This window comes from Schistocerca gregaria, chromosome 7, assembly GCF_023897955.1.
Source record: "Schistocerca gregaria isolate iqSchGreg1 chromosome 7, iqSchGreg1.2, whole genome shotgun sequence".
Lineage (NCBI taxonomy): Eukaryota > Metazoa > Arthropoda > Insecta > Orthoptera > Acrididae > Schistocerca > Schistocerca gregaria.
In genome coordinates, this window is record NC_064926.1 from 215,514,724 (window position 1) to 215,530,344 (window position 15,621).

At 39.8% G+C, this 15,621-nt stretch overlaps 1 protein-coding gene across 6 annotated transcripts in view; it reads left to right on the forward strand.

Moving 5' to 3' along the window:
• Positions 1-2,280, forward strand: part of LOC126281323 (AP-5 complex subunit beta-1-like) — a 137,120-nt gene extending 134,840 nt beyond the window's left edge. For 4 of the 6 annotated variants that reach the window (XM_049980174.1, XM_049980178.1, XM_049980176.1 and 1 more), the window contains 2 exons: positions 106-276; positions 1,873-2,280. In XM_049980174.1, the coding sequence (XP_049836131.1) occupies positions 106-276; positions 1,873-2,033 (332 nt within the window). In that variant the 3' untranslated portion in view covers positions 2,034-2,280. Of the gene's footprint in view, positions 1-105; positions 277-1,872 lie in introns of those variants that run through there. The other 2 variants (XR_007551250.1, XM_049980177.1) reach the window with 2 other exon arrangements.
• The last annotated feature ends 13,341 nt before the right edge of the window (positions 2,281-15,621 follow it).

Below are 15,621 nucleotides of genomic sequence, written 5' to 3' on the forward strand. Positions count from 1 at the left end.
TTTCCATTAAGAATTAGTTTCAGAAAAACTTTAGTAATATATTACAATGCATGTTATGTGGCACTGTAATGTAATAAACGCACATTATGGAATTTTTATTTCTAGATTCAGATCCTGCTGTAAAAAGCACCTTTCAAGAGAGATTATACAGTGCATTGTGGAGCGAACTAAAAGCATCATGTTGTGAGTCTGTCACAATTCTGTATGCTCCAAAAGAGAAAATTCTCAAAGAATTGGAAGAAAGACTGGGACCTTTTATAATGCACAGCAAATCAGGTAAGAGCTGATCCATAAATTTCAGTGAAGTGACCTCATTATCCTCTCCCACATCCACACCCCACCCTTCAACTTGCAGGATTAATTTCTTTTCTGTAGCTTCCACCTAATCACACATTCTTCTGATAACAATGTAAATTGTGTGCATTCGGCATTGTGCTCTCTATTTAGAGTAGTTTCAATTGAAATAAATGATAGCTGTGTTGCACATGGGAATGTTGCAGTCTTGGAGATCATCTGTGTTATTATTTCATCACTGAGATTTCAGTCAATATTCGGATACTGTGTTCAACAGTGAACGATACAGCAGTGAGAAGAAATGTCAGGGTGTAAAAAACTTCATTTCATCTACTAAAGTTAGTGATACTGACAGATAGGACCTTGATGCCTACAAAATGTGAAGAGTAACCAGTAAGCTTCATTAAAAATTATGGTCACGTACCTCTCATTGGCTTCTAGACATTAACATCAGTAAAAAGAGTGACACAATGAGAAAGGGAGAGAGAAAGGAGTAGGAAGGATGTTTGTGTTTAGATTCACAAAGCAGCTGTAGTATTTAGAGAAAAGATCATGTAAATGATCCCTTAGATTCAGCTTATATTACTGCAAACATTTTGCAGATAGACTCCCAGAGCAATGGAAGTGCCACATGTAGCACCCATAGGATGTGTATAAAAGTGGTGGATGCCAGACAACCGGTTCTCAAGTAACAAGTAAATATATTGTTCCTTAAAAAAGGGGGGGGGGCAGTGATGATCTTGTGATACTGGGCTACCAGTTACAGGACCTTGAACCACAGGTTATATTTCAGTACCCACACTGTGGCAACCATAGAAAACTGATCTTTTTTTCATTTTTGACAAGTCATTGGTCCTTTTTTTGTTAGAATAATGGGAGCCCACACTGCTGCAAATCTGTTATGGAATTATTTGTCAGCTGTAGGAAGTTTCAACCACAATATCTCAGTGAAATGGCAACTCATTCGTAACAAGCTTGCAAAACATCTTATAGGAACTGCGGTAAGGAAAGTTCTGGCAAAGTGAAAATGCACCAGCTCTGGTGCCTGTGTTCTACATTCACATCCCATGCAACAGCTGCCTGTCCTTCCCCTACCTTCCCTCCATTGTAGATGTTCAGAAATGTGTGATTTTGTCTGTGCTTCTGTGTGACCCCACATTTTCATTATTTTATAAGTATGATAATATCTTTGTCCTGTTTATTTGGTATTCTTTACACATGAAAATGTTAGTGATAATGAAAAAGATACTTGTGAGGGATCTGAACTATGTTTAGCAGCACAGTCACATTTCAGACTTTTGGCAAATCCAGTGAGCTACTGTTGCCAATACTGAGGGATTTCCTATAATTGTTCTGTTTTGGATTCCACATCACTACAGTAATTGTCTTTTCCAACTCTGTAATTATACCGATTAGCAGCACATATTTTCTTGTGTGTGTTTTTTGTGTGTTTAAATAATAGTTCTATATTGTATATTATCTTTATGGGAAAAAAGATGTAATAATAAAATTAATACATTAATATTGTTAATTTCAAGGTGTACTTAATCTTCCATGTGGTATTTATATGTTTTTCAGATGGCAGTCATTACCATGTTGGAATTTATCTACCACCTCAGTATCATTTATTGGCAGAATTTCACATATGTGATGAAAAATCAGCTGTCACATTTCTAACAGAAGAAGCTTATATTATGGCACTAGCAGGAAATTTCTTTGAACAGTGGGGCCTGTGTTAAATACAGACTGTAACCTATGCATTGATGCAGTTTTGAGGAAGTATTGGGGGAGATAGATAGATAGATAGAGAGAGAGAGAGAGAGAGAGAGAGAGAGAGAGAGAGAGAGAGAGAGAGAGACTCTAATTGTGATGCAGTTGAATGATCTGTTGTTGACCTTTTTTACTATTTTATTTATGAACTGTTTTACTTTAAATTTTATTTGAACTGTTTTTATTGTTATGAGTATTAAAAGCATATGAATTATATGTTGATATCAGTTGTAATTACAGTGCCTGATAATATTAAATATGTGGAAATTATTATGTTATGTCACGAAGTGAAAGCCTCGGCTGTCTGTATGTCTGACAATGTTTCGTCTGTCAAAAGAACAAAATCGCACAACATGTCAAGGTGCTGCTAGGTACATTTATACTGCTTAGTCAGTGAACTGACTATGTCCACATGGATATTGTTGGCTCACTGTCAACATCTGAAGACTGCAGTTATGACCTTACAGTCATGTACACACATTCTAAATGACCAGGAGCATTACATGTGGCAGACATTACTGGGGAGACTGTGGCAAAAATATTTTTCAGAGGATGGATTGTGAATTTTGGTGTGGCATTGAGAATAACAATAGATCAAGGACGTCAATTTGAGGCATACCTCTTCAAAGCCCTTGCCACATTGTTAGGTGTCAAGCGAATGAGGACCCCCACTTATTATCATGCAGCGAACAGCGTGGCGGAATGCCTGCACTGACAATTGAAATCAGCCCTTCGATGTCACGTGACAAACAAGTGGACAGAAATACTACTGATTGTTTTACTAGGATTACGAACAGCCTTCAAGCGTCGTCTCCAAGCCACAGTAACAGAGCTGGTGTATGGCCACTCATTACATCTGCCATAATCTGTGCTTAGAAGAACTGGCTCACTAATCATGTGAACCAAAGCAAAGAGATATTTTGCCAAACAGGCGGTTGTTTGGTCGTAACCCTGTTGATAACTCCATTACTTGACGCTGTCTCTTTAGGTACTGGTGAGGAATTCATTTTCGTGCGGAAAGAAAAACCGACATGGCTGGCACGGGAGTAATACTCGTAGTTTTGACATGGTGCAGATGTACTGTTATGCATAATCACATTGGGTGTACCAGTTATATGCGGTTAAATCATGAAAAGATTTATTTCCCCATATAGAGTAATTACACAGAAGTATGCAGTCTGCATAACATTCAGTGTCCAAACGAGACAAAACAAGGAATAACCATAATGCAGCCCTGAACCATAGAACTCTCATACAGTCTACACAATTGTACTGCGGAACATATATATTGGGTTTCTGTATGTCCATCCATGTGATTGGAGGTCTGGGAGACTTCGGCTATTCACTTATGTAAGAAAATGAAACATCTACAGCCATCCTTATAAGATGTCATTTGTTGTATTGCTGCCAGTTTTGGTGCCTCAGTGCACCATCTTCAGACTTTTGCTTATGCTGAAGTAATTACACACCATCTGTATGCACAATGCATCAGTGGCCGGCCAACATCTGTAACTAGTTTACGTAGGCTACTTCTAATTGCAATGTTGTCGCTCCAACCATTAACTACCAGTTGACTCAGTGAGTGAGTCAGTTGAAAGTTGGAGAGACATCATCAAGGTTACAAGTAGTCTGTGTAAAGCAGTTATAGGTGTAGGCCACTGATGCATCATGTATATGGATGGTGTTAACCCCTTCAGCATTAGCCATACAATAAATGACATCATAAGGATGGCTACAGATGTTTCATTTTCTTATGTATATAGTGGGAGTCACTGCAAATATATTCATTAAATACTCCATGTTGGTGCTGCTGATGGTAATACTTCTTTTCAAGATTGTTGTCTGCAAAACCTAATTAGAATCAGTAATTGAAGACTTAAGAAGTTATAAATTTATGCCTTTATTTTATAACAGCAACATGTATTTGACAAAAGATGTAAGAGTACAGCACTGTCTTTGGACATTTACACTTGCATCAATTTCGTACACAAAAACTTTCCAAACATGTAGGTAATAAATGTAGAGCAGACTCAATATGAACAATGGTAAATAGGTACCCATGCTTGCTAAATCAAAATTAAATCTACCACAAGGAAATACACTTTGCCCATACAGATCAGCAATAACTTTAGACTTGTCGACATTCATATTGTAATCTGTCTCTACATCCAATATTGTCTTGTATGTGATAGGCTGCCATCTGTACACATGCTGTACACAACATAAATGAATGAGTAATTTTTTAACTTGGTGTGCTTATATAACAATGTGGTAACTCTTATGATGTTGATGTAGCAGACAGTACGCCACAATGGTGTCTGCAGCTGTGGCTAAGTAAATATAGAACCACCTATCACTATGGTACGTTTTTACTGGCTCAAGGACAGTGCAACAGCTTACAGAATCTATTGAGCACTCATAGGGAGCCCCAGGAAACATGATACTGCACTGAGAGCCCAGAATGGCTGCAAAAGAAAAGGGGAAATTGCTTCTCAACTTTTTGGCAAGCTTAATATATGGTTCTATTTATTGAATATACAAAACACAATATGTTAGTCATATTTCAACTGACTTAAACTTCATTGAAATACCATGACCTCTTACAAAAACAGTTGTTAATAACAAACCAATCTGCATAGTCAATCACAAGACGGTCATTCCACCCACATTTTAATCTGAACAAAAATATTAAACTGGGAGTCCTTTAGTATTAATTGATGGAAAGCAATAGCTCTTAGTAATGCATTGCAATCGAGTGTTTGGTGACTTATGTCTTGAGTATCTAACTGAACTTCAAGACCAGAATTCCACCACATAGCCTCATTAATTTCATTTAATTCAATACCATTAACATAACACACAAGGCAATGACAATGCATACCTGAATGGGAATGGTATTCCTCTAAATAGATGCCACACTCAGCAGCTTCAGAAAAGTCTAGTACCTTCAGTTATACAGATGCACTTGGTACATGACTTACATATGTTCAGAGTGCTCATAAGCCTGATCTACGTGATCACGGCTACTGCCAGCACATGGAGATAGTTGTGAAGTGTATTTCGGTAGCAGGGACATAGTAAATCTAGAAGCCACTACCTCCATCATGCAACCTAGATAACAAATACCATTGTTGGATTGCATCATGGAAAGCTGCTGCTGCTTGGCTGAAGTATCTGTATGAGGAGCAGTTTCTGCTTTAGTTACCATAAATCTCATAAACACCAATACATCTCAAGGAGGGGAAACTTTCCAAACTCATACAGTACAAAAACAAATGATAGCAATAGTCTGGCAGTTTTGAACAGAACCTGCATGCTAGTTATAGAAAATGAAATTGACCACCACAAAATACACTTTGCCCGTGCAGAATATGAATAAATTTAGTCATGTCATCATTCATATTGTAATCTATCTTCTTATCCAATACTGTCTTGTAAATAGTAGGACACGATGAACACAGATTGCAGGCATCTCAGTGAGTGAGTGAGTGATTATTTAACTTGATATGTTTATATAGGAATGTACCAACTCGTCAACTAAATGTAGCTGATGATGTGTGAATAGTGGTTTCCACAGTAATGGCTAATTTTCTGCTTTAAGTTAATTAGCTTCAAGTTTGGAAAGTTGTATTCCTTCAGATGTATTGGCATTTAAGATTATAATTTAATATATTAATGGTACATACACAATCTCTTTAATATAAGCAAGACTCCAAAATGTCAGTACATATAAAGTCTCTTGCTTGCCTTCCTTATTATGTGATGCAATACACATAATATGCATATGTGATGAAGTACACATATCCCTTCAAGATGAAAGACTCATATAATCTGTGCCACAACATATTATGGGGCCCAAGGGGCCTTCCTTTCTGCTACACATTGATCTTACCAAAAGCTGAGGAGTGTGTGCATGTCAGTAGGCATATTTTTGGACATAGGTGACTTTGCCCAAGATACACTCCTGGAAATTGAAATAAGAACACCGTGAATTCATTGTCCCAGGAAGGGGAAACTTTATTGACACATTCCTAGGGTCAGGTACATCACATGATCACACTGACAGAACCACAGGCACATAGACACAGGCAACAGAGCATGCACAATGTCGGCACTAGTACAGTGTATATCCACCTTTTGCAGCAATGCAGGCTGCTATTCTCCCATGGAGACGATCATAGAGATGCTGGATGTAGTCCTGTGGAACGGCTTGCCATGCCATTTCCACCTGGCGCCTCAGTTGGACCAGCGTTCGTGCTGGACGTGCAGACCGCGTGAGACGACGCTTCATCCAGTCCCAAACATGCTCAATGGGGGACAGATCCGGAGATCTTGCTGGCCAGGGTAGTTGACTTACACCTTCTAGAGCACGTTGGGTGGCACGGGATACATGCGGACGTGCATTGTCCTGTTGGAACAGCAAGTTCCCTTGCCGGCCTAGGAATGGTAGAACGATGGGTTCGATGACGGTTTGGATGTACCGTGCACTATTCAGTGTCCCCTCGACAATCACCAGAGGTGTACGGCCAGTGTAGCTCCCCACACCATGATGCCGGGTGTTGGCCCTGTGTGCCTCGGTCGTATGCAGTCCTGATTGTGGCGCTCACCTGCACGGCGCCAAACACGCATACGACCATCATTGGCACCAAGGCAGAAGCGATTCTCTTCGCTGAAGACGACACGTCTCCATTCGTCCCTCCATTCACGCCTGTCGCGTCACCACTGGAGGCGGCCTGCACGATGTTGGGGCGTGAGCGGAAGACGGCCTAACGGTGTGCGGGACTGTAGCCCAGCTTCATGGAGACGGATGCGAATGGTCCTCGCCAATACCCCAGGAGCAACAGTGTCCCTAATTTGCTGGGAAGTGGCGGTGCGGTCCCCTACGGCACTGTGTAGGATCCTATGGTCTTGGCGTGCATCCGTGCGTCACTGCGGTCCGGTCCCAGATCGACGGGCACGTGCACCTTCCGCCGACCACTGGCGACAACATCGATGTACTGTGGAGACCTCACGCCCCACATGTTGAGCAATTCGGCGGTACGTCCACCCGGCCTCCCGCATGCCCACTATATGCCCTCGCTCAAAGTCCGTCAACTGCACATACGGTTCACGTCCACGCTGTCGCGGGATGCTACCAGTGTTAAAGACTGCGATGGAGCTCCGTATGCTACGGCAAACTGGCTGACACTGACGGCGGCGGTGCAGAAATGCTGCGCAGCTAGCGCCATTCGACGGCCAACACCGCGGTTCCTGGAGTGTCCGCTGCGCCGCGCGTGTGATCATTGCTTGTACAGCCCTCTCGCAGTGTCCGGAGCAAGTATGGTGGGTCTGACACACCGGTGTCAATGTGTTCTTTTTTCCATTTCCAGGAGTGTATTACTTAGCCACTGCCGCATTCAAGTAGTTACATACATGCACGTGTAGACATATTCATATCTACTGCCTCACATATTCTGCACTGAAAATAATTGTAGTTTTTACACACACACACACACACACACACACACACACACACACACAGACAGAGAGAGAGAGAGAGAGAGAGAGAGAGTGTGTGTGTGTGTGTGTGTGTGTGTGCTGGCCCAGGGGAAGGTTGCCTCCATTTACCTGTGGGTGGGAGAGGGGGGGGGGGGCTGCCAACAAGAAATTTCACAATCTGTTTGTGAATGTATTGCCTCTTATTAAATTTAGGAGGAACCTAGGAGTAGTGTATATATTTCTATTTTTGAAAAAAATTAATGTTGAACTTGGCAGTGGATTGACTAATATCACATAACAAGTATAATATTTTGAAAACTTATTGGCTTACTGAATCATATTATTGGAGTGATTTTATTTTTATCTTTAGCTATTTACTTGTTTTTCAGGTTGAATAGACAAATATGCTAGTGGTGAAAAGTTCTTGGTTATATGTAAAGAGCTGTGGGATGAAAGCAAAGGAATCGAATAGGCAGGAATAATTTTAAATGTATTTACCTATCAAAGGAAAGTATTTAAAATATTGGAATACATTTTTGAACAAAAGTTTATGTAGCAGAGGAAAACTTACAGAACACAGTTAAACTCAACAATGCTAACAAACATGTGACTCAATTAAAAGCCAGTTCTGACATGTTGGTTTTATCACAGACCTCCCAAATCACTCTTAGCTGCAACTACATTTGTCACACCCCCATTAGTTGTAGAATATGCAGTGAAACAATACGCATTTATGTTCTGGAACATGCTGGAGTGATTCACACAGCAGCAAAAGACATTTCTGAGTCTTTGAGTACATGACAGTTTAATCCTCTCTCAGCTTGTTCTGAGTCAACTCACATTGCTGCGAGTTGCAGAAGAAATAGTTATCCTGAAGTATACACTGAGGTGACAAAAGTCAAGAAATACCTCCCAATATTGTATTGGTCCTCCTTATGCCTGGCGTATGCAGCAGCTTGATATGGCATGGACTCCACAAGTAATTGGAAGTCCCCTGCTGCCTCTATAGCATTTCAGGATTTTGCACACATACTGATCTCCCGATTATGTCCCATAAATGTTTGATGGAATTCACATTGGGTGATTTGAGTGGCCAAATCATTTGCTTGAATTGTTCAGAGTGATCTTCAAACCAGTTACAAACAATTGTGACAGGGGGACATAGTGAACTGTCTTCTATAAAAATTTCTTCATTGTTTGGAACATGAAGTCCATTAATGGCTGCAAATGGTCTCCAAGCAGTCAACCATAACCAATTCCATGATTGGTTTAGTTGGACCAGAGGACCCATTCCATTCTGTGTAAACACAGCCCACACCATTATGGAGCAACCACCAGGTTGCACAGTGTCTCGTTGACAACCTGGGTCCATGGATTTATTGGGTCTGTGCTACACTCCAATCCTACCATCAGTTCTTACCACCTGAAATGAGGACTCCTCTGATCAGGCCATGATTTTCCCCTCATCTAGGGTCCAATCAATATGGTCACAAGCGCAGGAGAGGCTCAATACCAACAGCGACTCATTATTATAGTCATAAGATACTAACGCACAGACAGAGACTTACTGCATAACAGGTGTAAAACAAAGCTTAGGACTGTAGATACAGAGATGCTGAATGAAGCGTGTTTGTCTGTCAAGGGGGCAATGCGTGAAGCCTTCAGTGACTACTGTAGCAGAATATTGTCAAATGATCTTTCACAAAACTTAAAAGAAATTCTGGTCCTCTGTAAAGGCTGTAAGTGGCACCAAAGTTAGTGTTCAGTTCCCAGCAAACAAGCCAGGAACTGAAATTGAGGGTAACAAAGCAAGAGCCGAAATGCTGAACTCTGTTTTCAAATTTCCTTTACAAAGGAAAACCCAGAAGAATTGCACCAATTTAATCCTGATACCACTAAAAGATGAGTGAAATCAGTGTTAGTGTCAGTGGTGTTGAGAAACAGCTGAAATCATTAAAACTGAACAAAGCTCCATTGCCTGATAGAATCCCTATCAGATTCTAACCTGAATTTGGAGCTGAGTTGGCCGATTCCTTGAACAGAAAACCATGCTCAGTAGTTGGAAGAAAGCACAGGTAACACCTGTCTACAAGAAGGGTAGTAGAAGCGATCCACAAAACTACTGACCAATACCTTTGATATTGATTTTTTGTAGAATTTTAGAACATTCTCTGAGCTCAAACATAATGATGTATCTTGAACAGAACTCCAACCAGCACAATTTCAAAAACATCACACTTTTCTCACATGATATACGAAGAGCATTTGACACACATTTGCACTTATTGTCTGAAGTTCAGTCATATGGGCTATCAAGTTTAATTTATGACTGGATTGATGATTTTTTGGTAGGGAGGACACAGCGTGTTACCTTGGATGGTGAGTCATTGTCAGATGTAGAAGTAACTTCAGGTGTGCCTCAGGAAAATGTGTTGGGACACTTGCTGTTCATGTTGTATATTAATGACTTTGCAGACAATATTAATAGTAATGTCAGACTTTTTGCAGATGTTGCAGTTATCTATAATAAAGTAGTGTCTGAATAAAGGTGCGTAAATATTCAATAAGATCCTGATAAGATTTCAGATGGTTGCAAAGATTAAAAATATAGTATCTTACGACTATAATAATGAGTCACTGTTGGTATTGGCCACCTCATACAAATACGTGAGTGTAGCACTTTGTGGGAATATGAAATGGAATGATAACATAGTCTCAGTCTTGGATAAAGTGATTGGTAGACTTTGGTTGATTGGTAAAATATTGGGGAAGTGCATTGAGACTACAAAAAAGATTGCTGACAAATCACTTGTGCAACTGATTCTAGGTACTGCTCATGCATGTGGAACTTTAACCAAATAGGACTAACAGGGATACTGCAAGTATACAAAGAACAGCAGCACAAATGGCCACAGGTGTGTTTGACATGTGGGAGAGTGTGTCTGAGATGTTGAAAGAACTGAATTGGCAGACTCTTGAAGACAGCTGTAAACAGGAAGTCTACTAACAAAGTTTCACGTATCTGCTGTAAACGATGACTCTAGGAATGTACTACAAACCTCTACATACCACTGGCATAGGAATCATTAGGATAAGATTAGAATAATTACAGCAGCCCCCCCCCCCCCCCCCCCCCCCCACACACACACACACAGGCACGTTCAAACAAGCATTCTTCCTGTACATGAATGGGACAGGAAGAACCCTAATAAGTGGTACAATGAGACCTAATTCACTTCAGTGCTTTGCAGAGAATAGATGTATATGTAACAAAGAACACAAATCATTTGAGACCCTTAGAAGCCAAGGGATTTAAGGAACTAAATGTTAGTTTTGAGTTGACACATCCCAGAAAATTTTATGAGGAGCTTAAGGAAAAGTAATTATTTCAACACTTTTGAAGCTTTATTGCCTACCTTATTCAGAACAATCAATGTTGAATTTTGTACAGTTGTAATTTTTCATTATTAATTAAAAACTGTGGATCATGGTGACATTAATAAGAACACTTTCACGCAGGTAGTAACTCGTTATATGAACTGAACATGACCATGAGTCTACTCAGAGTCCGTTGTCACATTTCATTTTATGGATAACAATCAACTTCATCATGATTCTGATTAACTGGCTTCATTGTTCTTGCAGCTTCATGAGGTGAAGGTTTCTCGTAAAATTCATCATGTAATGGTGGCACAAAGGGAAATGGAGTCTGTAGGTCTCTGTACTTCAGACCTTTTCACTGAAGCTTTTCATTGTTTATTTCTAGAGCAGGGAATACACTGATATTTCTGCCACAAAGATGTGCTTTCTTGTAATTAACATTTTGAAAAGCTTCCAGCTCTTCATAGAGAGATTCTTTGTAAAATAAGATAATGGGTGATTTTTTTTATGATAATGCAACCACTTCATTTTTCTGAAGCTTTTCACTGAGTCCTTGAGATAGTTATTGAATCCACTTGGTGTGATGAAATCATCTGGACTACCTCAAACTTCCTGCTGGCCTTGGAAACAAACAATGCTCACTCATCAGGTACAAAAATCCAAGGATTTTTTCCTGGCAACATTTCCAATATCTTGGTCATATTCCATATATGAATGGCCAGAAATCATGAAATTTTGAAAGTGCGAATTCTGGGTAATGTAATGCCAGAACTTTGCAATATACTTACTTTTATTTTGACCCCCAGTGTTGTGACTAAAAGTTGTGATGTGTTTCACTGATGTGGGTAATCTACTTCCATAGTGTAAAAGACAGGAGGCAATTCCTTGGCATCCACAAACTTGACTCACATGCCTAATGTACACTGTTGCAACTCCAGAGGATAAATTATGTATACAAAAACTGTAGGTAGACAGCTGTCTTACATAATACACTCCACTGCAAGAAAACACATGTTTAGGGAGTGTCTTCTGCAGTTCAATTGTGAACTGTCATATTTGGAACATTCTTTTGCCCTGTCTTGTGCTTCTCTAGCTGCCTGTGCCTTATTTGTGCTTCTCTAGCTGCCTGTGCCTTATGCAAATGTAATTCCTTTTCAAGAGTCAGTCTGAACATTTTTGGGTCTCCATGAACTAACAAATTCTGCAACCTGTCACATGTCACACAAGAATTGGTACAAGGTATATGGCAGACCAGACTGAAGGCTGTATTGAACACAAATCCATAGTAACTCTCTTTAACAGGTGGTAAATTATTTTCTGCACAAAACTCTCTGTAGTGTTCAGACATTTTCCAAAGATGTGCACTTACTTTTTATATTTTAAAAACATATATAACATTAGCGAAGTGTGTAGGAAATAAAATAATAAGAATAAATCACAAATAACCAATGTAATAATTTTAAATTAGATAGCTTCTGTTAAAGACTCAGTGCGGAAAACAAAGAACTGTTTGCATTCACTTGTAGCAAGAGGTAAAAGTGTATTTATACCCTTTCACTTCCAAGAAAATATGAGATTGTTTTAGCAGTTTTCTTTCTAGCCACTAGATGTCAGCACCAGACTGTTACTTGTATCTATTGGCCACACAGATTTGTGTCTGCTTTAACTACTGAAATGTCAATCAATCAATGGAAACTCAAGTTTGGAATATCCACAATATAAGAAAATGATGGCTTGCTATTCACTGTAAAGATGACACTTTTGAGTTGCAGACAGGCACAACAAAAAGACCCTTACACATTGGCATTCAGCTAAAGCCTTCTTCAGAAACACACACATTCACTCACACAAGCGAGCACACTTCATCATGCACATACGACCGCCAACTCTGGCAGCTCGAACTGGAAAATATATATATATATATATATATATATGTGTGTGTGTTCTTTCTGAAGCAGGCTTTGTCCAAAAGCTAATGGGTAAGTGTCTTTTCATTGTTCCTGTCTGCAACTCAGGATGTAATTTTGTTCTCAATTATGTTTTTTTATCTTGTTTTGATGACATACTAGTAAAGTAATGCAACCCAACAAGAAACATTTTGTAAAATACAGCAGCCACAAAAACATTAGCTCAGCAGCCACAAAAACATTAGCTGCTAATAAGGCTCAGTTTAAGAAAAGCTTAAGGGATGTATTGTGGTGGCCAGCTCCTACTCCACTGACAAATATCTTAGCAGAACTAACTGATTTAATATTACTAATAGTATCAAACAGTATGAATGTTGAAACTTCTAGCTGATTAAAACTGTGTGTCAGACCAGGACTCGAACCGGAAATCTTTGTTTTTCCCATGACAAATGCTCTACTGGTGACCAGCCCTCACAGGTTTACTTCTGCCAGACTCACTCTCATCCTTTGCAAACTTCGTAAGTGTTTTCCTGTATACCTTGCGGGACTAGTGCTCCTAGGAGAGAGGATATTTCATAGAAACAGGTTATTTGCGGCCTAGGGGGTCTGTTACCAGAATGGATTTTCATTCTGCAATTATGTGTGCACTGAAAAAGTTATTGGCTGATTAATACTGATCCTGATTGGTAGGTTAAATAATGGCCTCTCACGGGAAAAAGGAAAAGTTACTGGTTGATCATCATCATACCATAAGCCAGTATGTACTGAAACTACATAACAGTCATTTTTTGTATTCTGGCCAGCACATGTATCTGAAATTAAAATTAAATGTCTTTCCAAATGTCGTTTGTTCCTTAAGTTGTGAAAGATTGTATTAAAAAATTACTTCATTCTGTCCTCTCTTTGCTACTTTTCAGACTCTCTCTCTCTCTCTCTCTCTCTCTCTCTCTCTCTCTCTCTCTCTCTCTAAGAAGCAACAGTAATTCAGTACAAAAGCTGAAGGATACATTGCTATTCACCATAAAGACAATGATGAATTGTGCACAGGCACAACATAAACACTGTTACACATTAAGCTTTTGGTCAAAGCCTCCATCAGACAAGAAAAACCATGCGTTCATACGAGTAAGCACACCTCACACACAAACGATTAGTACCTCTGGCTGCTCGGGCCTCATCGCCAGTATGGCTCGAAAGTTAGAACAATGGCTCGTTTGAAAGGCGTTGAAAAAACACATTTAGAATAGACATGGAGGAGAGAAATGCGAGAGAGAACAGTACAAACGGGGGGACAACTCACAGGTCACAGGCAGGCACAAGACTTGCACATTCAGCTTTAACACCTGATATTTTACATTGAGTGTGAAAAATGGGAGAGAGTCCACCTTATGTAGTGGCTTGAGAATTTCGACGCAAATTCTAGAGACCCTCTGCTTTCCACTGCATCGAACACCCGATATTTTACGTATGAGCATGAAAAACAAGAGTGTGCCTACCTTGCTGGTTTTCTGTGTGTGCAGGGTGGATTTGTGTCAAGAGAATGCAACAAGGTGAACGGTTGATTGGAACGGGCAAGTGGTTGCCTCACTCGTCACAGAAGTTTACATGACTAGCACTAGGAACAAGCGCATCTTAGTCTGTGACGATACTATGTCAGTCATTATTAGGAACAATTGAATTGTCAAACAGAAAAGAAAAGACAGACACTTTTACTTACTTACTGACACTCTCTAGAGTTGCGGATGGTGGACTGGTGAGAGCCTTGAGAGATTTTTGGAACTGTATTTATTGTAAAAGTAATCAATAGTTTCTGATGGACCGGAAGTCATTGGATTTACGAAATATGATTCATTGGTGTGAAACTGTTGTGTAGTGTTCTGTTTGTGGAAGTGAAATATAGGAGGGTTGATTTAAAAGTATCCTGAGTGTACGCAATCATTTTAAGAGTATAGAAAATTCCACCAAACAGCATCATATCTTTGGAGAAGAAGTTGGGCAGACCGTCGGTGCTGGCGATCCTGAGTAGAAGATTGGCAAAGCACCTCCAAGTAAGTCCAATGATGAAGGGGATGTGTGAGTCTTGCACACCAGTACCGTATTGCTTCCTCCAGTTGCCGGAAGCCACCAGATTGTGTGTGTTTATTTTCTGATGAAGGCTTTGGCTGCATGTTTAATGCCATTCACCAATTCCCAAAACAATACTCCCACAGTCTGGGTGGTGCATTGGACAGTAACAACACCTAATCAAAATCAAGATCCCAAGAGGGCAGTCCTTTGCAGAACAGTGTTGAAACAAAGCCCCCAATTTTTTTTTTCCCTGCCACTCTGCCGTACCTGCTACTACTGGTGGGTACAGACACACGGTGCGGGAACTATTCAGTTTTGCACAGCAGTTTATTGAGCTGACTCTCAAGGAACATGGTCATCCATAAAATATATGTGTTTGTTTCAGTTGCTGCTTGTGCAAAATCATTAGCCATTTGACCGGTAACACATTTTCTCAAACACTAAGGTACAAGATTTTATCTAGTTCATTGACTGTAGTATGCATGGCATTGTCAATTGTTCACAAAAGCTTTTATTTTTCTAAAAAAAAGTGTGTCATTTTACACTTGTAAATTGTTTATCACAAATTTGTAGATTTTGCCACTGTTCTGAGAAGAACTATAAGAAGTTTCTTTATGCTTTATTCATACAGAACAGTAAGAGCTAGGACGGGCTTTGGGGTAAGTCTCAATGTGTCCCCTCTGACTTTACAATACAAAAACATATCTTCATTAAACTTTTAAGT